The sequence below is a fragment of the Neodiprion fabricii genome, chromosome 3, assembly GCF_021155785.1.
Source record: "Neodiprion fabricii isolate iyNeoFabr1 chromosome 3, iyNeoFabr1.1, whole genome shotgun sequence".
NCBI lineage: Eukaryota > Metazoa > Arthropoda > Insecta > Hymenoptera > Diprionidae > Neodiprion > Neodiprion fabricii.
This window is the reverse complement of record NC_060241.1, coordinates 38,906,918-38,930,932: the sequence shown is the minus strand read 5'-3', so window position 1 is coordinate 38,930,932 and position 24,015 is coordinate 38,906,918. Positions and strand designations below refer to the sequence as shown.

The window sequence follows — 24,015 nt, the reverse complement described above, 5'->3', positions numbered from 1 at the left end:
GCACGTAGACGAAATATGCGGCCGCCGTGGTACCCGCACGTGAAATGGAATCAATCAAATTCAAATTCACATTCAAATTCAAATTGTTGTTTAAGCCCGCCTAACGCAGGCTCCGCTCCTTTATCCCCGCAACGCCCGCACCTATCCCTTCATTAACAATCCAGAGATCAGTGAGCAGGATGGGAATTGTAATATTCGTTGTATGCGTATAATTTGGTAAAACCGAACACTAATTTATTTTAACTCCCCTTTCTATTTCTCGAAATAAAATTTTTCGAACTCTCGATCTTGAAAGTTGTCCTATTGGCAGGGCTGGTAGTCAATCACTTTTCTCGCTATTAGTTACTATTTTTTAAAGGAGTCACTTTTTGTCGCTCGAGTCACTTTCTCTGTCGTAATTGAGTTTCGAGCCTAAGAAATTTAGCTGCACAATTCTTTTCCCACGCGGTATAATCCACTAGACAAGATCTTGTGTGTTAAATTTTATAGTAATAACAGCGAGGAAATCAGGCTTAGGTTGATTTCGGAAAAAGAACTACGATCGCATTGTTTCTGTATCAAAACGTTTCGACTAAAAGGACGATAAATTCATAATTTCAGTGTTACTGTTCACTTATCATTCCTTTAGTAAACATCGTTTACGGTGATAGATCATTGTAATGCTGAAAAAGAGGTGAAAAATAAAGAAAACCCGTATACAGCGACACAATTGAAAACAGGGCTATTTCTGATTATATGAATAACACTAGTAGCACTAGTCGTTTAATTAGTGTGCAATAATTAATTTTCATCCGTCACTTTTGAGTCACTCTTTTGGGTCTGAATATCACGATTCAAACTTTTTTGTGAAGACCTGATAGCCACCAACCCTAAATTGGTCAACAGGAATCATATCAAACCCGAAAAAAGGAACACTAGAAAATGTCACAAATATCAAATTTCGACTGTTATAAATCTAGCGGTCAGATGATACTCGATGAATTTAGGTGGTTACGCGTGATTCAATGATTTCATCCGTTAACCCAGTTATTCATAAAGTAACGAATGTCGTGCAGTTCAAGTTCAAAATAACGACAAAACTTTCGCAGAAGGTTGACGCCAACTTCGTTGTGCAAAGGATCTGCACCCTCTCGGTAAAAAAATTGCCCTATCAATTCACCTTTTTTCAAAAAGGTAACGCTTACCATGAGGCCAAAGAAATGATTCGAAAACAGTTGCTTGATGATTTTTTCCCAAGTCTAGGCAGCCTCCGAGGTGAAACAATCCTGGAGTTTAGACGCGTGGACGTAAAAGCTCGGGGGAAAATCGACAGCGTGCGATATATCGAAGTGGTTAAATCTGACGTCTAGTCGATTCTGCGGGCCCTTTCAAATCCGGAAACGGAAAACGAGTCGAATACGATCGCTCGTCAACGATCCCCGGCGTGCAGCGCGCGGAGCTGATGATGCCGAAGGTGAATTTATTTGTTTGGACTCGTCAAGCTCCGCTCTGAAAGCAGAAGTCGCCCGAGGCCGGCAACCAGCTTCTGGTTCGTATCCCGGCTGTCAGATGCATAGCGCGGTGTCTATGACTCGGCGAGGGTCGCACGCACACGGCTGCAGGGGGATGGCCATGTGGTCGAGACCACAGGAGAGCTCTGTTTAGTCCCTTCACTCGACGCGGGCTCGTCCGGCCTGCCAGATATCTCGATTCATTTGAAATTCGTTTGATTGTTGACACCGAGGTTCAGGCATGGAATTCTGGGCCCCTGTTTCTTCGCTTTGTATCCTAATTCGATTAAATTCCAGGGGGTATATAGGAAGTCGAAATTACCGGGAGTCTTCTGTGAAACTTGACGATCCACGCTGCAGCGCAAATAACCAACCGCAGTCACATTTCAAATTTCTATACGTACTGGCATTTTTGAAAAAATCTGAGCGAACAGCCGACACAAACTCTGTCGGTTAGGTAGGGATATCTTTTTAGAAGTGATGTAAATTAATTTTTTATTTTAAATCTATGGAGAGTACTTTGAATAGTCAGTTTTTAGACGCTCAAAATTCGTATAAAAATTATTCTAATCTTGAATACCTTCTTTAAAAATTAAGTTTTCTCATCAAGCTCTTTATACAGTATACGTATAGATACGTCCAATCGTTCGAAATCACCCGTCTGAAATACAAAGCCGAAAGAAACGGAATATGGAAACGATGTGTTGAAAACTGGAAAGCGATCATCTAAGTGACATAAAAAAAATATTACTCTCAAATTATTTTTACGGACGACAATTTAAAAATTCTTTCGATCCGACGTTTTCAAGCCATTAAATTGAGCCAATATAAATACATCGCGACATATTAACGATAAGGTGGACAGTACTGTATGCCAAAGCATGTGATACACGTGGCACGAATTGAGGATATACCGCGACGCGTGAAGGAGAAATGATTCCAAAATTTATAACGATCGGACGGGCTTTACGCTTAAATGCGTAGGCTGCATGATATAAGCTGAGTCTGCAGGGCTGGTTCAGCATCAGCGATGAATACCAGACAGTTTTTGTGGTTTTGAAATGTTATTTAAACACTCCCAGAGAACACCGAACCAGTTGTAGATAGGTACATGCCTATATGTATATATATATATATGTATATGTATATATATGTATACATACACATAGATATACGTATAAATAACAGCGGTTGATCCGCGTTGATCCGTTTAGCCTGCAACCGCCGTAACTCGTCCCTTGCTAATCGCTCGTCTCCCTCAAAGTGAAGAGTTTTAAAAAGGAACATAAGGAAAAAAAACAAAAAGAAAAGTAGAGAAGCATTTTTCAAAAAATTTATTAAAGTGAAAATATTACCTGTCACCGATCAAACAAGTTTGAATACCCTTTAACTCAAATTAGACGCAACAGTAAATGTTACAAATTTATCTTCCGCCAATTTTTTGGTCTGAATTGTGTTCACTTAATATTTATAAAGTTAAAAAAAATCGTATTGCGTGTTACTGACGATGATAACTACGTCCTAAATTAGTGTGTTTTGATCGTTTTCATTAATCGCAACATTGATTTTTTTTTTTTATTCGAAATATGCATACAAATGCATCGAAACTCTTTAATCTGTCTGTTTTTCATAAATATTTTAACGCTCGAGATATTAAAAACGTATTCGATGAATGGCTTGTTTTGTTTTTATTTATTTTTTAACAGTTATTTATTTATCGTTAATTGAATTATTGTTGTTGTTATTCCGACCGGCAAGTCGGCCTGAACGTAAGAATAATATATACATAGGTATGGATTGGTTTTGTGGGTGAATTGGCACACGCCCATCCACCCTGTACGAAATCGAACAAGCCGAACTGCCGACATGGTGAAAACCTGCACGTGAGAATATTCGCACTCGGCGCGATAGTCAATACCGAAAAGCTTTGCGCTCGAGTACCCATACATAGAGAACCGACAACGTGGATATAACGTCTACTGTATAAGCTTTGCCGTTAACCGAAAGCTCCCCCCTCCCACCCTTCCTTCTCTGGTAATTGAAAAACTGAAATATCTTACAAGGATAATGAATGACAGGGTCAAAGAACCGCGGTTTCCAAAATCGACGCGAGCTTCCGCCGATTATTTTTTATTTTTTATTTTTCATTCCCTTTTTCAAAGCTGAAAAATGTACCATAGGAAAAACAAAGTACGGTACCTTCATCGAGCAGTTACGTACATATATATACAGGTATACTGTAATTTTTTGTAAAAAAAATATAGTAATCGGAAAATATCTCCGAATCAATATCGAGAAATTGATTTTTTCGGGACACCGAGTGTACTTTATTAATTATGTTACATGTACGCTAATTACATATGTCCCATCTCCGTATGTATAATGCACCACACGTGATTATCATAGACACGGTATATAGGCGTGGGTATAGGTTAAGCGTGAAAAATCGTTGAGGTCAAGTGAACGTAATTAGATGCAGATGCGAATTTTTTGCGCGAGACGATGCCGGGCTGCCGAAATAAGCGGGGGCAGCGCGTTCGGCATCTCGCGCAAAAACTTACATATATTCGAGTTCGCCGCTGCTGTTGTTTGCAGACTCGGAGATTTCGCCAATCGATTTTACCAAAATCTGGTGAAAATTTGCCCAATTTCAACAAATTTCACTTCCATCAATTGTAATACAATCTTATTTCAATGCTTGTTGTCATTTTTCTTCTTACAGGCAGCTGCCACCGTTTGTTGTAAAAAAAAAACGAAATTGACAAACGATTATGAAAATGGACGTGCAGGAAGATTCCTGCGGTATCAAGATCAAGGAAGAGGCCAAGGAGTGCTTGTCGCCGACCAGTACCACTCACGCACCGTCTGTTACGGGGGCGAATAACGCCCCCAATGCCAAAACCATAATCAGCTACACGCCGGCCTCAAAACTCACACCGACGACGAATAACAACCCCGAGCCTTCCCCAGTCAACCTGAACCTCAAACCGAGGAGCAAAGGTCAGCCAATCATTTATCGTCTGTAAATTCATTTCTTGATTATTGCCACGATTGTAAAATATGCGCACATTTGTTCGAATTTTTTGCATCGAGTGAAAAAATATTATAAGCAGATACAACGATTTCTGAAAAAAAGATTACCGCAGTTTTTAATGCAGAAAAAAACATTGGGTGGGAAAAACACGTACGTTTTGTATAAAAGTCAGTTGTGCTGTAAAAATCGAAAACTTGTTATAATTTCACAGTATATGTGAGGTACGAGGTAAGCTTAGACGTAAATACTTAGACCAATAATATATCTTGACCTTTGTCAAATTCGTCATTATAATTGAGTCAACAACTATTTTAGCTTTGTTGCCTTTTAATTCACTCTGAAAACAGCCGCGCGCCGTTGTGTCTCAGGCGAGTTGAGTCAAGAATTTTTCTCTCGTGTGTTTTTTACAAAACCTTTGTTTTTCAATACTCATACTCCTCCCTCACTTCCCGTCGATTATAATCGGTTTTATAGCGGATTAACAAAGCTTCTATAGCTGTAAGCAAGCCTGATCGTTCCGCGGTGAGCCAACTATGAAACGTCAAAGGCTGCAGGCTGTCGGATCCCCTCATTTTCCGATAAACTTAATTATAAAGCTCCACCGTTTCATGGCTGCAAGCTCGTGTTCACTCCCTTGTATCGCGTGATTAGCAACTAATCCATTACTTTTAAACTTAGAATAAGAAATTCCCTCGAGCCCTTCATACTGCGCATCTGCGGCCTTCTCGCCGGCAACTTTCAACCTTGATATATTAAGTTAATTCGTGGAAATGTCCCACGGGCAATTTAACCTTGGTTAAATCAGCCTGCATTTATGCAATTCAGTGTACATCCTAAACTAAATTCGCCTGCATTTCTGCAATTCAGAGTACACCTTAACGAATTCCGCCTGCATTCAGACAACTAAAAGCACACGGTACATTTTACCGATCGTCATTTGTCTCACGTTGTTCACGATTGGTTGACACCTCGCTACATCTCGCCGAACGTAGACCTAGAAACAAACACAAACGCTACATCTCGACGAACGTACAAACCTAGAAACAAACACTGGTTCAAAATGATGTTTTCAAAGATCGTGGAGCAAATCAAGCGTTTCGGCAAGCTGTCACGTTTTAAAAAGTAAAAAGAAAAAATCGAAAAAACTTGTCCACCTTGAAGAGAAAGTATAATAGAGCCGATATAGAGCTTTCGCAAAATAATACAAGCAATAGAAATTGGAGTGCTCGCACGAGAAAGGAACGAACGCTTCTGCTTAAGACGTTGACAAAGAGGAAGGAAGGGGGTTCGGTGGGAGGCTGAGACCGAGGGTAGGCTAGAGGGTTAACGCTGTGCCGTGCTCCCGATGGTAGTGGCAGACCTGTTCTTGACGGGTCACAACACGCTGCAGGCAACAAACCTCAAACAAAACTGAAAGCCAGATGATCACCATCTCGCGCAGATCACCTGCAAACGGAGGATAATTCGCACATACACCAGAATTAAACAAAATACTGCCCGTATAATTCGCGAACTCATTTTGCATATTTTACCATGCCGTGTCGTACTGCGTTTGAGTCGTACAAAGAGGTAATCAACTCGTTGAATCAAAAACACGAAGCATGGTTCGAACGCCATTTTTCTTCTCTTACAGTTCCCCCAACTTTATTTCCAATTAATTGTCGTTGAGTTACCCGCCGATATTATATTCTATAATTCATGCGTGTCTTCTTGGCCGGAATAAGGGTCCTTTCCACGGTCCCGTAGCTCCTCCTCTTTTACGAGGACATCCCGAAAGTGTCCTCTGCATCCGACGTACGCCGCCCCTGCGCGACGAGGTTGACACTCGAAAAACGTTTAATCAACGGATAGATACGAAAGTAGCCGATTCAAGATTCAGCTGCGTTAAAATTCATCCCTCGGCCTTTAGAACCTAGGATTTAATATTCGTTTTGAGGTTCACCCGGATGAAAACCTATTTTTAACATTTTATAGGCAAGATTTTAGACGGTTGGACGAAAAAAAAATCTCTTATAAACTTTGCAAAGGTCTTGCAAACTCCGAGTACTGATTATTTTCACATAATGCTTCGCAGATTTATTAAAAGTTTTTCAAACAATTAAAGAAAAGAATAAAAACAGTTCAATATCAAGCTATAATTTTTTCCCCAATTTGCATTATCGATTCGTCGTAAGACCTTTTCCTGTCCACTTGCAAGTCTGCATGTAAAGTAAGCGCATGTAAAGACACATGCATCGTGACCCTCCAGCGTATAAAAAAGTAAAAATACAGAATGAGACAAAAAAGAGGTTGAGGAGGTTCATACTTGCGCAGTGACATTTTCGCGACATTTAATTACACACAAGTATAGTCACCGCATTGTGTCATCCTTACGGATAGTCGTCAGGTCGAGTCAGCTGGTGCATGGATTATAACGCTTTGGCCAGCGTTCGCAATAAATCCGTGTTATTTTTATCCGGCGTATCGGTCCGGCATGTGTTCCCGGTTCCAGAATGCATTGCGCTTCGTTGAAACGGTGTAAGGATTTGATCAAATCGATGTGTACATAGGTATGATAATAATCCGACAACGTCCTGGAGCGATGTAACACCGAATAAAGAAGAGGGATGGGCTCTAGACGGTGGATTATACAAGCGGTGAGCATCCAAGCTCAAGAGAGAAAAGGGCGACGGCGCTGATTGTGAGGATCATCGAATAGGAAGGAGAATATGGAGACGAAGGGAATTCGATTATTAATCAGCACCCATGCTCAGAACTTCCATTCTTGAACAGTGGATTGAACCGTTAGGTAAACCTCTAGGCCAAGCCACCGGGGTTATGCATTTATTATATACGTTGAATGATACAGATTCGATCGCTACATCCTCTTCGCAGACCCAATCTCGTCACTTCCGGTGCACTGTATACAGAGGGTAGCCAGACATTCGAACACACGAATCGCACCGACGTACAACTCGAACAGGATGCGGCAATAATTGGTACGGCAGTACGGAAACCCACAAAGCCTTTCGAACTGACGTATCCATGCTTTTGAAATGGTTCCCAGTCAAGGAACACTTCTAATTCACTCTCTACGACTATCGTCATCATGAATGATATTCGCAGTGCTTGATTCTCAACCCAATGAAATAACGTCCTGATCGACAGTACCTGCATTATCAATTACGAGAGGATATCTCCACGTGAGGAAAGGCGAAAGTGAAGCCAGTCTCAGGTGCATCGCATGGATGGGTGTTGACTCGGTTTTCTCGGACACTGTGGAGACTACGCTCTTTCACTCGCAGGACAGAGTGACGGACAGAGAAAAACTGAATAAGGAGAATAGCGAGAATGTGGAGGGTTGGATAAGATGATGCTGCGCATCGTCGCCCAACGGATATGGATAAGTTACTAAAAATCGAGCACTGCAGGCTAACCGCAGTGCAAATTGCTTGGCTGGATGCGTTATGTTATACTCTGTGGGTGTGTAATGGGCACGTTAAAGTGGCTGTTGCATACGGGCACCCGTATACCCCCAATGAATGTACCCATCCTGTATACAGATCCATTCGCATCGTTGCAGCGTCGAGGCATTTTAGGTACCTGCGCATTTCGAGGATATCTAATCTACCCGGGCGAACCCGCAGTGCACCACCTCTCTCATCTCTACTAATCAGTCCTTTCCATTTTCCTCCATACGTATCTGATTAAAAATTTTCTGATACAAATGTGTGTATAAGCGGTGACAAACCTACTGATTCTCATCAGTTGTAAAAAAAATATCCCACGTACGAACAAACTTTACTATATATTCATTACAAAACAGAAAAGTATCGAATGATGTCCAGAATATAAAAAAAGCTACCCAGTATAAGTACCTATATACCCAATTACAACAATCACTCTGTTGTTTCTTTTGTTTCTCATCAAACCAGTTGATTAGATAATTTGATTAGTTACTTTTTCTTTCCAAGTACAGGCAAACGAGGGACAAGAGAAGGTGGAAAAAGGAATACAGTATATAATTCTTGGGTTTCTTTAGGATAACTTTACACCTACACACTGCATATTATATACCTTATATCTCAGAGCAGACTTCTCGTGCGTGCTTGGTACCTCGGTAACGCTTTCGCCTCTCTCGAATCCCCCTCAAATCCTTGGTACACAGCCGAGAGGCACGCGCCGCGGATGTTCTCCGCGCTAATGTGTTCGCCACACCACCACGGCTACGGTACCTGTCCTGGCATAATATGAGCTTTCTTCAAACTTATATACCGAAGAGAAGATGAGCCTGATCACTTGAGGTGAGGAGCTGAGGGAAAACCGAATATCTTTCAATCGCAAGAGTTAATTGAAAAAACGTTTGAAAGTGTAGTGTTCGGAAAAGAGAGGAAAAAAATTATTGTTCTAGGTATGAAACCATTCTCATCCCATGTTTTCAGTTGGTTCGGAGGAGAGGTGGAAAATTTTCACTCTTTTTTCTTTTTATTTGATCGCTGGATCAGGGAGGTGATGAACCGGTCGAAAATGTGTGTATGAAAGCTTCGCAGTGCTGCGTGGAGAGAAGTTAGATAGGACAAAGAGAAGGAGGAGTAGAGCCCTCTGGGCAAGAGGAAAGCACGTGCCTACCTACCTACCAACCTACCTTCTAGTAGGACGCCCCCGCACCATCTGAGAAAGTTCTCATCGAGTTACCGAGTACCCATGCATATACATATCTATAGCTGTGTAATACGCTATAGAAGAATCAGTGAAAGTTTATTTTTACTTGAAAGAACAGCATGAGAAGAAGGAGATGAAGATAATAACACAATGAAATCAAAAGAACAACGATTTCAAAACCTATTCTTACTCGGTCGATCGTTTCCGGTGATAAGACGATAATTAAGATCTCATTGTCAGTTATCGAAAGACAATATTCGAGAGAATTTCTTGTCGACCAAATCTGGCTATCGGTTATTTACAGGTGACCAGTTAAAGAGGTCGTTTGGTGAAAAATGGATTCCTTTCGTTAAACTTGCGTGGGTATTGCGACATTTTATGACGACGTTGAATTTGTAGAAAGTAGTCATCGTAGAGTGAAATTGACGAATCAACTAAGTTTTTAACAATTTCTAAGCGATTCGAAACGAATCTAATCAGTATCCAAGAATTGATGGATCGAAAAAGGGTTATTCTGATAGGATGCATTACGTAATTTCATCTCATTTTTATAATTATTTCAAATCATGTATTAGATTTTTTTTCTAATTTGCACAATTAATTAAATTTTGAAAAATAATTCGGGTTTAATTGTTTTTTTTTTTTCTTAAATATCAAATATTTTTACATTTTCGAAGAGACCTTCGTATCGTATGAACATAATAATTCAACTGGTACTCGACGTGCGATTATCTCGCGATAAAATTAATGTCAAGTATAATCAATCCTCGAGCAATCAAATTCTGAAGAAAAAAAAAAAAAAAAAAAAAAAAAAACCAACAATATCTTCACGTGACTGGAATAATTTTGGAAAGCTGAGAGTACGTAACAGCGTCGAGGTGACCACGAGGGGTTGTTTTGGACGCATGAGGCCCAAAGTTATACATGGAGGATCGTACATAAGCTATACCTACGCACACGATCCCCCGGCGCCAGAAAATATATAGGAATTATGTGAAATAGACTTTGGAAAATACAGCGGGGCGTGATAAAGTGCGGGCACAGGTGCGGAAGGGGTCGCGGATCGCCTCGACGGGTACGCAGGTGGTTTCTAGTACCCGTTGCCCGCGTCCTATACGAGTTCCAACCTCCGTTCGCAGGTTAGGTGAGGTTACAGGATCCGTATGTGGGGGGAGAGGGGGGGGGGGGGGGGGTGAACTACGCCGCATGTACATACACAAACACGTACGCGAGAAGGTTTTACGCTTATTACAACCCCTGCAGGACACAACCGCCTGAACCGCCGAGCCGCGCGATGTATCTTGACCCAATTTATCTTCGTCCTTGCGCAACGCGAGCGTCGAGATTATTTCTCTGTAAAAAGAATGAGGATGAAATTTCGTAGGATGATGGGAAGAAAAAATTTACCACGTAACTTATCAGGATCATGGAAAGCTTTTTTTTTATACTAAAATGTTACGTAGACATTTTTTTAAAATTCTAGATCTTTACGGGGACAGTATTGGAGTTTTTGTTAATCGAGGTTTTTTTTTTTTTTTTTTTAAGAGTCATAATTTTGATGTCGATGTATTCGAAGCAACTGTTTCTTCCTTTTCTCTTGTTATTTCAAGTTTTTGAAATAATACCACTTGTCAGAAATTAACATTGTAGGTTTTTCCTACGAGACATAATCTTCACTGAAATTTCAGATTGTCAGAAATTAGATACCCCTGTCTGATGGATGTTCGATTCTCGAAAAAACTCGTTTTATTATCGATATCAGAATCCTGATTAAAATGGTAATATCAAGATATCTGAATGTGCGAATCGATGCGAGATCTTTGTACTTTATGAAATATTTTTAAGGTGTGCATCTGCACACTTTTGTTCATTTTTGTATGAAAAATCTCAAACGAGAGATTGTCAGGAATGTTTTTACGGCCTGCAAATATGGAAAAGATTAAAAAAATTCGGCATAGATGTAATTCTAAAGAAGTTTTCAATTTTTTAAATATTCGCATCTCTTTCTTCAATTTTCCAGATCCTGGAGATCTGGATATTTATCACTATCCACTCGTTGAAGCATATCGAACAATAATATCGCTCGTTCGCAATCTGCGATACAATTTTTTTTTACAGTAATTTAAAACAAGGCGTGGAGAACATTCTTGGCTCGTTTGCATGTAACGGACGTTGTAAAGTTTGTAAAATTTCTTCGGATAAAAATCTCTTCGAGGAAATAAAAATTGCGATGGAAGAAGTAAAATAAAAATATATCGGAGAGAATGAGAATAAGGGAGATGAAAAAAACGCCGGCATAACCCTGACACGCGAAATTAAAGCCTCCAATGCCGAGGGGCGAGTTTCCCCGAGGTTTGCAAGGGCGGCGGGCGATCCTCTAGAGGAAAGCCTAAACCTATAGGGAAAGGTTGAAGCCGACCGGCGCTAGGCGCCCACCAGTGTGTACACAGAACCTCGAAACCAGCCTTACCCTGGCTTGCTCGACGTTATCTGTAACCCTGCACGGCGGAATCGGTGCGGATACCACGCAGGCGGGGTCGGTTGACTCTAGCTGTCTGGTCCACGCCCGATAAGGCACGTCCAACACTTCCAGCCGAGCATTGCTCTCAGCTGATATGATATCCGGGGTACACCCAACACCACGTTTCGCGAATACGCGGCCTTCCTGCAGCGAACGATATTCACCTGCACGATTTTTTTTTTTTTTTATGATCCCAAGAAACAATTCGATTCCAATTTGTCTCTGAAAACTCTCTTTCGCTCAAAAAAACTCTATCCGTTAGGTACGTCAACGAGTTATGAGTAAATAATTTCTTCAGGTTGAATTTAACAGACTTTTATGATTAAAGATTTCGGAAATTTATTTCCTACAATGGCGATAAGAAGAAATAGTTGACTTTATAAAATCTGTAGAACTCTGAACGATTGGAAGAAATTATTTACTGCTACGCTTGCTGAGAGTAATGAAAGAGCTCTTAATTACGACTGCGAGTTCTTTTCTAGTAGAAAAAAAAAAATAACTGCGTTGTTTCTGTGGTAGATATTTTTTCTTTTTCCTTAGTGGACAAAAAGTTGCTTTGTAACTTTTTTTTCTTTTTTTAAGTTTCACAAGTTTTGGGAATTTGTTTGTATCCAATTATTTTTCAAAGCAACGATCAGCCGAAAAATAAGTCCGATTTTCGTTAGAGAGATTCTTTAATAACTTGATTGGGAGAAAATTTAATTCATTTACGAACAAAACAGAAGGTATGATGAAACTTTCATTGAAACTGACGATCTTCAGTTTATGAATTAAATTTAAATTATATGCTTTCATTACCTTTTTCATGTTCAGGAGGCATGTTTTTTAAAATAAAATTGAACTTGATTGTAATTTTTCTTCTTGATCTCATATTTTACCGTTATAATAACTCATTGTCACAAAACACGTTACGTATAACCGTATAACGAACACGTTACGGACGTATTAGACGTAACTCCTATAGAATAGTTTCAACAGTCGTTGATTAGTGGCTGGTGAAGTCCGTTTACCTTAATAGCAACAACGACTTTGCGCTCATCGTTACGTCCACGATCAATTACAATAGTCAATTCGGACAATGGAAGTCGATTAGGTACCAAGTGCCGTCTCAATTAAGTATATTATAACTAGTACATCGAACGGAATCAATTTCCCACGTTACATCATTCGTAATAGAACAAAACTCGCTTTAATTTTACGCCAGGCAACAGTATACACATAGTAGAAACGACCGGATCCTGTACCCGGTTGCGTACATGAGCTTTGAAAAATCATCGAACGAGCTTGCAACGATTTCATGGAAAGGTCAAACGTTCGCCTGTACTTGCCGTCTTTTACACTCGAGCCCGCAGCTATGTCGCCTATTTGCGCTGAATCCTGCGTTTGACAGTTGACAGCTGAGATTTTCTCTCGGCCCAGGCTCTCGACGCTGTAGAGTGTTCGTTCGTTCGTTCCTTCATTGGTAATTATCGCAGGTGTTAAACTCTACGCGTGTTACATGAATACGCGAGTAAAACCGAGTCAGAGATCGAAATACGTCATATTTCATCGGCGATATTTCAATGAAAATCTCGTCTGACGGCGGAATTCGATAACGCTAAAATCTATTTGGTATATATCTGCATTCACCGGTGGATCGTCTAATTTTACCGATTCAAGAAGCGCCGTGTCGTTAGAGAAAAGTAATTCAACACGCCGAACGAGATCATCTTGCGTAGCTTAAATCATGGACCAGTAGTTACGGTCCGGCTGCGGTCAGACTGGCACGTTTCTGGCGGCTGGTTACGTGTCGTCATACCCAGTTAAACTACACCGTGGGGGTGCTAGACTTGGCTCTGAACGTGTCCGAGTGCAGGAAACACGGTGGTTGTTTGGAGCATTACCTTCGTTCATTATTAGCCGCTAAAAGTGTTTGAGAAATACAAATTTACTTTCATCTGGTCCTCGAAGATCTGCAGTATCCTCAATTCGAGCAATTAAATTATACCGGACTATTTGTTCCTACATCATAACGTATAGTTACACGAGTAAAAATGTGAAATGCCAAGTCCGTATGTGGGGTAAATACGTACGCATATGATGCGCAAAGTTATACCGGTATTTAAATGCGGACACACAGTCGACTCTGACGTAGACTAATGACTTTGGCCCAGGAGCAATTTTCCCGTATCAAAAGCTCTGCAGGTAAAGTTCAGGACTAGCCTTGTAGGATTTGTAGTAAATTAGCAGGGAGCGAGTAGGCGTGGAATAGACAGAGAAAGAGAGAGAGAGAGAGAGGATATAAGGTGCAGAATGAAAGAGCATGTTTCAAAGGTTTCCCGGGCGTATAAGGTATATGCCAGGTATATAACCATTTCGCCACTTGTTAATAACGCCGCATCAAAGCTCGTGTAAGCACAACGGACCCATGCTTCAAAAACCTCAAAGAGCACGTCCAAGCCACGTTTTGCATACTGAAATACGGGGCGAGCTTTTACCCTTAAGGCAAGTTGTTCCATCATTCGAAGTCTTCCATGCTCTATGAAATCCGCGGAGCTTTCACTGGGTCTATGGCTTAACCTGTTTCTCCGGACACCCAAAAGACCTTTCGCTCTTTGAATTACACAACGCAGACGTAATGCCCCAATAAATCAATCCCGGCATTATTCTTCCCTCTGTTTGTTCCTGGCTAGTTTCATTTTTCATGGTTATGGTACATTACGAGAATTCTTCCCATATCTGATTGGCACTTTTCAGTTCTCTTTTCAACAACGTTGGATTGGCAACAGCTGAACAATTTCGTGTATGAATAAATAACAACTCCACAACCACTCGACTACGCGTTAGAGGAACTTGATAAATTATGACAGATGTCTCGTTCATCCGGCGGAAAAGCTTTTGGTTCAATCGACAAAAGCAAGCATCTTCGTGTCTAAAGATGATCGTATATTCTTGTGACAATGACGTATTTACCAAACCGGTTTCAAAACACTCTAAAACATTGGAACCACGGAAAGTTCTAACAATCGTAGAACTTACTTGAATCCCATCTTCACACCGCGGTAATAGATCAATTAAAAAAAAAACCTAGAATATTCAGGATTCCAAAAAAACATGGCCACTCCACATACTCCAGGAAATCGTCTACCGTAGTAAAATTTTCACGCGCGTTACAACTGCCGCCAAAAGCTCGACCTGTGGGCAAATAAAATGGCTGCGCTGATGGCTGCGGGTGGCAAAGTTTGAGCAGCGAAGGGGTGAGCTTCACCCCCAACCCCCACCCCCCGCCATCGCATCCCCCCCTTCAGGGCGGCGCGATCAAAGCCATCTGTTGCATTGTCCCGGCAATTAGAAGACGACAGCTGAGTCCCACCTTACTTACTTACCGTCAGCGACTCTCAATTATTATACTCGAAAGACTATAACGAAGGACCTCAAGGGAACCACCTTCGAAGTCTTCCAGATACAGGTATCAACGTTTTCCAGAATCCCGCAGGTCTTGGTGGGTCAGAAGAATGTCCAATTGAGATTTAATCTTGGTAAATTCTAAGTTCAATTATATTGGGCCTGAACATTCCTAATTCGATCCTCCACGATCTGACGGTGAACTAGAAATTCTTTGTTACTTATATGTTCGAAACAATGCACAGCTTTGTCATTCCCGCTTCAAAATTGAAATACCCGACTCCGGTCGAATACATTAAAAAGCCTCGTCAATTTTTCATATGAGAAGGTTAATTTTCCCAGAATAATTAATAACATTCATTGTCACGTAAAACTTACAAGTGTTCTCAATATTTCTCAGTACAACTTGTCCAGTTTTCGACCGGATGTAAAAAGAATTTCAAACGTTTGTTCATGCGGCAATTAAAGGGAAAAAAAACGCTTAAATTGATCAATGTCCGTCGACCTCTAAAAGTGGAGTGCCCCTTGTTGAACCCGAATATTCACCTACACTTAGAAACGGATTTAGGTGTGGATATTCGAGCCTGTATAATGGGCCAAACGGAAAGGCAACCGACCCCCGGAGACCGCGGATGCGGGCGAAAGGTTCCTGCACCTCGAACGATGATAGCTCCTCCAGACAAATATATTTCCCACAGCCGATGCAGGCCTCGGTTTAATAGACGTATGCGGCGTTTCTCTGCCCAAGTGTGGGGGTGAAAAGCGATGTGCGGGTGAAAGGGCCGATTTTCTTCCCGAAGACAATAGGGATAATTGCAGGCGGCTAACTTAAGCCCCTTATACCTATTACCCCCTGACAACGATGCCTTTCTAACTTTGAGATAAAGGCGCGAGTAATTAGCGGCTCGTCCATGTATACCACACCACATAGTTATAGGTATATATTATGTACTTTACCAGCCGTTCGAACTTGAGGAGAAAACCCGTAAGTTATTCATTTAGTGTTCGAATCTCTATTTACTCCATAAACTTCGAAAGGTTATAGCCTGCACCCTTTCCTCCCATTGTCTTTTACACGACCCCGATATATTACCCCACTACATGCTCAAGTAACCCCGGAAATCAAACGTTCACAGTTCAATTTCCTCGTACACTAATTGAGCAAGAGTCAAAGGCTTCTTTGTTTTACCATTCAATTTTAACCACTGTTCGTTCAACGTTCCCAAGGTAAGTGTACCAGTTACTGGCCCTGTCCGTTTTTTGGTTGTATCTGTTTGATCTTTAATTCTAGCAGTTGGTCTTAGTCGTCGATTTTCGTCATAAATTTATAATTTTGGAAAAAAAAGGGTCAATAATTGGTCCACTTACCTCGTAATGTACACATATGATACAATTTTGCACACTGGCTGCAGTCCATCTTATATAGGTACCTGTATAGAGATATTGCAAATCGATTAATTTCGTCGAAGTTTCCATTTGTTCGACGTATGGAAAATGCTCGATGGGCATACCGTTCGTGAAATTAGAAGTGAAGTGTGGCTCGTTCGGCAAAGCGAAGTTATATGAAAAGGACGCGAAATGCAGGGTCGAGGGTGCGTGCGAAGTGTGGGAGACGGTGGCACCAGATGTCGTCTCATGCCTAATTCCCTGAATATTTCAGCTCTCGGTGACAGGAGATTTTTCACATTTATATTGGACTGTTAGCAGTTCCGACCATTACCTCGCAGGTATTACTAAAGGTTATAGAAGCATGACCTCGTAAAGCCACACGCCGGAATTCATAACCGTTTAAACACCCCCCTACAGTAATGAAATTTAAACCAATCGCATTAATTAGCATTATTATATTAGCTATAGAATACTCGAAAGCCTGACGAAAAGCTAAAAATATGAGTCTTTTACCGTTCATTCTATTATACCTATATATATAAATATCCGAGAATTGTACGACCGTGGGAAAATAATTAATTGAACCGGAACGACAAAAAATGGACTCAAATTTCACCGTGCAACTCTGCGATCAGCGTTGGAACGCTTAAATGGGGTTAAATGGCACGGGTCGAAAAAGAGGGTGCGGGAAAATATTTCGGAGGTAGTAGCAGGTCCAAGTTGAGAACCGGTGAGGAGGGTAACAGCTGGCCGAAGGGGTAACAGCAGTAGCTCGATGTGATTAGCTCAAGACCACATAGATGCGCCTATGTTCAAAACGTACAAACACACACACCAGTGCAGGTCCGGGATTGTCGATTCGCCAAGTCGGTATTTGCACTTCAGACTCACAGCATCGCTAAAAGATTCGTAAAGCAATTCTCTAGCGAGAATGATTGACGTCTGATCGAAGCTGTCGTTTATTCAAAAACGATGGTAACCAACTTTCGTGAAAGAGTGAATCCAACGATAATAAATACTCGATGAAAGTTGAACCGGTGTTCGTACATCAGTTTTCATGTCTCACCATGATACCGAATTCAACAATACAGGGTGAAGAAATATACGATCTGAGAAATTAGTCAAGACTTAGTTTCAGTATTCATAAAAATGGATTTGGAGTCCCATTATATGACTCTTAAAGACCCTAAGCCTATACGATTTTCATATTTCCTGGTCTATCAAGGTTTGGACACCTGGCAAATCGCCTTCTCCGGTATACGATTTTTCCGAAGTACCGAAAATCCATGGGCTCAGATATAAGTTATCGTATATTATAACCGAAGAAAAACGTACATTCTGCTTGATCCGTGGAGAATCCTTTTTTCAATCAGCTACCGCGGAGGGGGAGGGGGAGGGGAAATGGCATTCCGACAGTGAGGAATGACCGGAAATCCGTCTTCGGGGTATCCGCTGCAATATAAGCGAGGAATTGTTCAAGTTTGGGTTCACCTGGGGCGAGAGTAGCCGTATACATACGGATACAAATGTGAAATGGGGCGTGCATACCGATACCGTGAAAACGTTTGCGTTATACCAGAAGCGTAGCTCGAAGCAGGGACCACACGATTGTGCTCGAGTCGAGGCCGGGCTGCTAGAGTTAGTTACAAAGCAGTTTCGCTCGAGGATTCAGGTGGGTATGAGGCAAGGTAATTACCAGCCGGAGACTACCGTCAGGTGGTTGTGGCACGACGAATACCTACCAGGGTGCCTCTCTCATGTCTGACGCGAGTAGTTTGGATCCCGATACCGCGTAGGAGTCACCATTCAGGAGGAATCAGGGGAACGTTAAGGAGAGGCCGTTTAACAGGTGGTTGAAAAAACGAAACACGTCCAGTTGTACTGCAACATTTCAAGACCGCGACTGTCCGGTGTTGACTGACATCGGTGCTTGCACAGAGACACTTCGGTTGAATGAAAAAAAAAATATAAAAACATGCGAAAGAGAAATATCGCGCAAATCATGGAGGGGAGTAAACGAAGCTGGAAGGTCTCGTCGACGGATTTCGGAAGGACATTGTCAACGTTATACGGGCGAATGGGCGCCACGCGACCGGATGAATGGTATCGCCCGTGTCGCGGTGAACCGTCGAGATCGTTGAGCCGAGGCGTTGACGAGGGTCTGATTTATTAGCCACGAAACCGCGGCCGATATCCACCTCTTTCACTCTTAACTAGCCCGTGTCCGTGGCGCGGAGGACGCTTCAGTTAGTATCGCCCAAAAACTGGTGACAGCATTCAATGAGATGCATCAAAGAGCGAAGAATCATCCATGCGACGACGCTTCTTCGGGCTTCCAATCTCTTATTGCACAGGATTTCCGGTAACGGCGAACAGCCGGTTACGAGGAAGAGGGTAGGGTGCGAACCTCGTCCACACCCGCCGGAGGAGCTGTCAGGCACATTCGTTTAATAAATCCCCCTCCTTCCCGCCGCGGGTCCCAGTGCTCACTTCTGTTCGGCTCGCGATCGAATTTATGCTGTCCACGGGTGTCCGGGCGATCCGAGGGGGCGGGTGTCGGCGAGAGAAAGGTCGGGGGAGATAGGTGTTCGGTATTCGAGTAGGTATATATGAACTGGTTTGCTGGATTTTGAGAGGAGGGAACGGCAGGGGCATGGGGGACAGGTGGGGTGGGGGGGGGGGGGGGGGGGGGGGGGCAATCACTCGGAACGTGCATCGGACCTGCAGGCGTGTACCGAATAGCCATTCACCGCCGTGGCGAACGCGGTTTCAATGCGGAAATTCACGGAAATACGTCACCCGTTTGATTTGTTTACGTCGATCGTTTATCTTCCGTGTAAAACCCGTGCCAACCTCCCCAAACCCCAACAGCCGTTTAAAACAACCACCTCGGAGCAACCGAACCGAACCAAACCGAACCGCACGCGGCTATTCGATAAATATAATGTATGTGCAGAGGCTCTTTGTACACGATCACATAGCATTGGTGTCAGGAACTTTGACCATAACGCCATTAGCCTGGGATCTCGATGCAGATGTTTTGCTTTTTCACCGATTATCCTCCCTTTTCTTCTTTCTTTCTTTCTTTCCCACCCTTCCAGACCAGGGCTACGACATGTATTACACATCTTCGAAATCGCGATTACAGGTTTCAGTTCGATCTCGTCCTGCGTTCGATGTGATTCATGGTATCGGGAAATGATCGAACGGTGTCACGTGTTTTTCATAAAAAATTTGGAACTACGTCTTCATTGTACATGAAATCTGGTATTCAAAGTCCTGAAGCGACAATCGCATTGGCGAATTATTGTGTAATGTCACTGTTGCGATTGGTTAATCCTTTCGTAAATCCGGATTCAACCATCCGATGACGACGTAGTCAACGGGTGACAAACCGTTGCTCCAGATCTGGACTGACAACATCAAGCCTTTACCCCTCACCTTTTCAATTATATTCTTCATCCCACTCCGAATTCAATATACCAAATTTCAAATTCGAGATGCATAATCGCCGCGTCGTCAATTTCAGTCTATATTTTCCACCGAAATGTAAAAAATCCACCACTGACGTACGATCGTGCTTAATGACCGGGTTCCCGGGTGTTTCTGACGGTCATTTTTCACACCATAAACAGCATGTGAAATGTCCCCGAGTACGTGGCGTGTGTGTTAGAAATTATTGATCCCTAATATAATGTGGGTAGAAAATTGATTCGTCGGTAAAACAGGTTTGTAGAAACCACTGCGGAGTGCGTTGGACAACGGCTAGAAAAAATGAGGGAACCAGTGATCGCCGGGCCTCGGTTATAAGGGTGCGAGGTGTGGGGGGGGAGGGTATAACAGCGACAACTTTGTTGTCCGTCGTGTTGCGTCGCGACGCAGGAACCTCGTGGCTCTCGCACAACCGTCCAGGCATGCAGGACGGATCTCTCCAGCCTGCGCGATAGGTAGGTACCTACAACACCCTGCGAGCCAGAGCTGCTGACGCGACCAGTAATTGCATGTTATCCACTCTACATATATGTTTATGTATGCGCACGCACGTGCGCGGCGTAGATGCGTGTTGGTTTTGTGTACAGGCAGGGGCGTCGCGTGTATTAATGCACATCGTGGGGATGTGTGTGCATCAAGCGAATTCCTATCCCGTAACCGAGGACTGCCTGTCGCGCGTCTCTTCCGCTCACTTCCGCAACCTGACAAACTACCCCGTTCGTCACCATTCGGTTCGACAATATGTCACCTTGTGATGATAATGCCTCACTCGACTCGTTACTCTTTCCTGCTTCGATGCTTTGCAGATGTTGAAATACCTTCGGACGTTTCAAGTTCACTGTGACTTGGAATTGATCAGGTTTCGGTGTTTTACACACTTTTTTGGGATACCTTCTTCTTCGGATGTCTAAAGATGAATTTTACAAAATTTTCCATCTCTCGAGAGTTCAAACGGCTCTCGAATCCAATATGGATTATTGATCCAATAATTCCAAAGTAACTCACTGCACTGTGAATAGATAATTATCGTAGTACCCATCGTCACTGACGCTATGTTTTAAATCGACCTTCAATTGCTTTGCCGATGGATATGAACTTCAATTTGTAATTCGATCTTTAAAAAGTTGTAAGGACTTTGAACCTGAATCCGTCAATCGCTGTAATTCTTAGTTTCTACGTCAAACCTGCAGGTGGCAGCCAACCGTCAAAGGAACGGGTTTTGGAGGAAGCACCAGCTTCCGCAACGACGGAGACAAGATCAACGTCACCGGGTTCGCAAAGGGCGTCGACGCAGTCTTCGAGTATCACAAGATCGTCAGGGACGCATGAAGCGTGCAGAACCGGAGGTTCCAGGTCGCCGGAAAGCGATAGTCCTCTACCGCAGACGACGAAGCTGGAGAACGGAGAGTCCATAGTCGGCAGGCTTCTGACCGTGAATGTCGTCCACGAGGAAGTGTCTCCAGGTGCGATTAGCAATGGCATCGGTCCATCCGGGGGTTCCGTATCGCGTGTGCCGCACGCCAAGCTCAAAAGGCTTCTGGGAACGCTGGTCCAATTTGCGAGCGACATTTCACCGGAAACCGGAGACACTGTCCGTAGTCTGGTTCTCAGCGTTCTGGTGAGTTTGGAATCGATCAGATTGATAATGATGTGGAGATGTGACGCAGGTCTGCAAAAAAAAAATTTTTTTGCAGCTGGGCTATTCCGCGTCAACCGGATCAGTCATCTCTCAGATATTTTTTTAATTTGGCATATGGATTGTGTGTGAGGAGTTAGATTTTTGTGCCAAAGCGCGAATCTCATAATGCAAAATTCGATTTTTTATTAACAATAACAAATTAGACTCCCATTTTTTTCAAAAATTCATAACTTTGGCAAAAAATTAGATACAATATATTTTTTTTTTTCAAATTACGCGGAAAGCTCCATAGAATTTAAAAAAAAATACTAAATGGTAAAAACAAGTTGTTATCAATTGTTTATTTAACATTTAATTTTTCAAAAATTTTTAAAACAGTGACTGACACGATCAAAAAATTTTTTTAAAATTCTGACATGTTCCTTGAACTATACTACAATCTGTAAATTAATTCCAGAGGGGTGTTTTTCTTCGTTTTTGAGTAAAAAATCATTAAAGGTGTCGATGCGCATGAAATTGCAGCGCGCCGAGTCTCTACGTAATGGCGGGCGACCGGTTGCCGTCCACCACTACCCCGCGGTGGCGTCGCAGCGTTATTTTAGAGTCATTTTCACGATGTAGGACATGATTGAAGAATCTGAAAAAAATACCGTACCTTCACAAGGCCTGCTCAAAGCGATAAGTGAAGTTTCAGGAATGTGTTTTTCACCGTTTTTTTATTACAGAGATTCAAAATAACGGTTACACACCATGAGAGTGCACATAAATCATAATAATTACATAACTTGCTACTTATTTTAAAATAAAAACACATTCTTGAAACTTCACTTATCGCTTTGAACAAGCCTTGTGAAGGTACAGTATTTTTTTCAGATTCTTTAATCATGTCCTACATCGTGAAAATGACTCTAAAATAACGCTGCGACGCCACCGCGGGGTAGCAGTGGACGGCAACCGGCCGCCCGCCATTACGTAGAGACTCGGCGCGCTGCAATTTCATGCGCATCGACACCTTTAATGATTTTTTACTCAAAAACGAAGAAAAACACCCCTCTGGAATTAATTCACAGATTGTAGTATAGTTCAAGGAACATGTCACAATTTTAAAAAAATTTTTTGATCGTGTCAGTCACTGTTTTAAAAATCTTTGAAAAATTAATTGTCAAATAAACAATTGATAACAACTTTTTTTTACCATTTCATATATTTTTTTAAATTCTATGAAGCTTTCCGCGTAATTTGAAAAAAAAAAATATATTGTATCTAATTTTTTGCCAAAGTTATGAATTTTTGAAAAAAATGGGAGTCTAATTTGTTATTGTTAATAAAAAATCGAATTTTGCATTATGAGATTCGCGCTTTGGCACAAAAATCTAACTCCCCCTACACAATACACATGCCAAATTAAAAAAATATCTGAGAGATGACTGATCCGGTTGACGCGGAATAGCCCAGCTGCATGGAATGTTTATGGTGAATATTTTATTTTCGAGTGTGCTGAATTCAAAAATGACTTTCATTTCCGTCCATGACGTACAGTATTCTTGCAAGATACAAAGCGTTTGCATAATAAAAAGCATAACAATAATTAAAAAAAAAACACTATTTTATTACAATGAACTCAACAATATTTCTTATAAAATTGAACAAACAATTTCTTTATGAGATGCATTTAATTGCGTGTTGATTCCTTTCACCTATAAAACCTTTTCTTCTTCTCTTTGGTACATCCCCAAACACTCTTCCGCTTTTCATTTTCTCTTTCCCTGCTTGTATTTATTTTTGAGTCTCACTCTAATGCATATTAAATACAAGTAAGAAACCACTTTTGCATAGGATTTTTTAAATCTAGAATAGGATATCGGATTTTAAGTTAAACAGGAGTTTCACTCTAAATGAAACTACAAACACGAGTTGAAGAAAAAACCTGAAGTTATGGAATTTTTTGAATATTTTTCCCGGTTTCAGTCAGTGAAAATCTACAAAAAACGGTATAAAAAAACCTGTGCAGTTTTTTAATTGCAGACCTGTGTAATCAATGTGGAGTTAGGGGTTGCCGTGTTTTGATTTTTCTTTTCTTATCGTTGATATAGAGCGGATCCATGACGGCTGAAGAATTTCACGGGGCTCTTCAGGATGCCACGAATTTTCCCCTCAGAGGATTCGTCCTTCCTTATCTCAAGCACACTCTGCCTTCGCTTCAGAGGGACCTGACTAACGCCGCTAGAGCCAACAACCAGGTAAGTTATAGAGACCATTCCAAAAATCGCAATTCATTCCTTTGTCATATACGCACCGATATCTAGTTTCACTTACCTATAGTTGTCCTTCACGACTGCAATGAGGTTTGAAACAAATTCGCGAGCTTGCTAGTCGTCAATCGCTAAGTTCGAAAGCCATTGCAGCTACGAATGAGCTGCAAACA

General features: G+C 41.8%; 1 protein-coding gene across 2 annotated transcripts in view; it reads left to right on the top strand.

The window, feature by feature from the left end:
* LOC124177756 (protein CBFA2T3) overlaps nucleotides 1-24,015 on the top strand; it is a 52,238-nt gene that overhangs the window by 16,295 nt on the left and 11,928 nt on the right. For both annotated transcript variants that reach the window (XM_046560525.1, XM_046560524.1), the window contains 3 exons: nucleotides 4,213-4,490; nucleotides 21,142-21,569; nucleotides 23,684-23,830. In XM_046560525.1, the coding sequence (XP_046416481.1) occupies nucleotides 4,262-4,490; nucleotides 21,142-21,569; nucleotides 23,684-23,830 (804 nt within the window). In that variant the 5' untranslated portion in view covers nucleotides 4,213-4,261. The remainder of the gene's footprint in view (nucleotides 1-4,212; nucleotides 4,491-21,141; nucleotides 21,570-23,683; nucleotides 23,831-24,015) is intronic.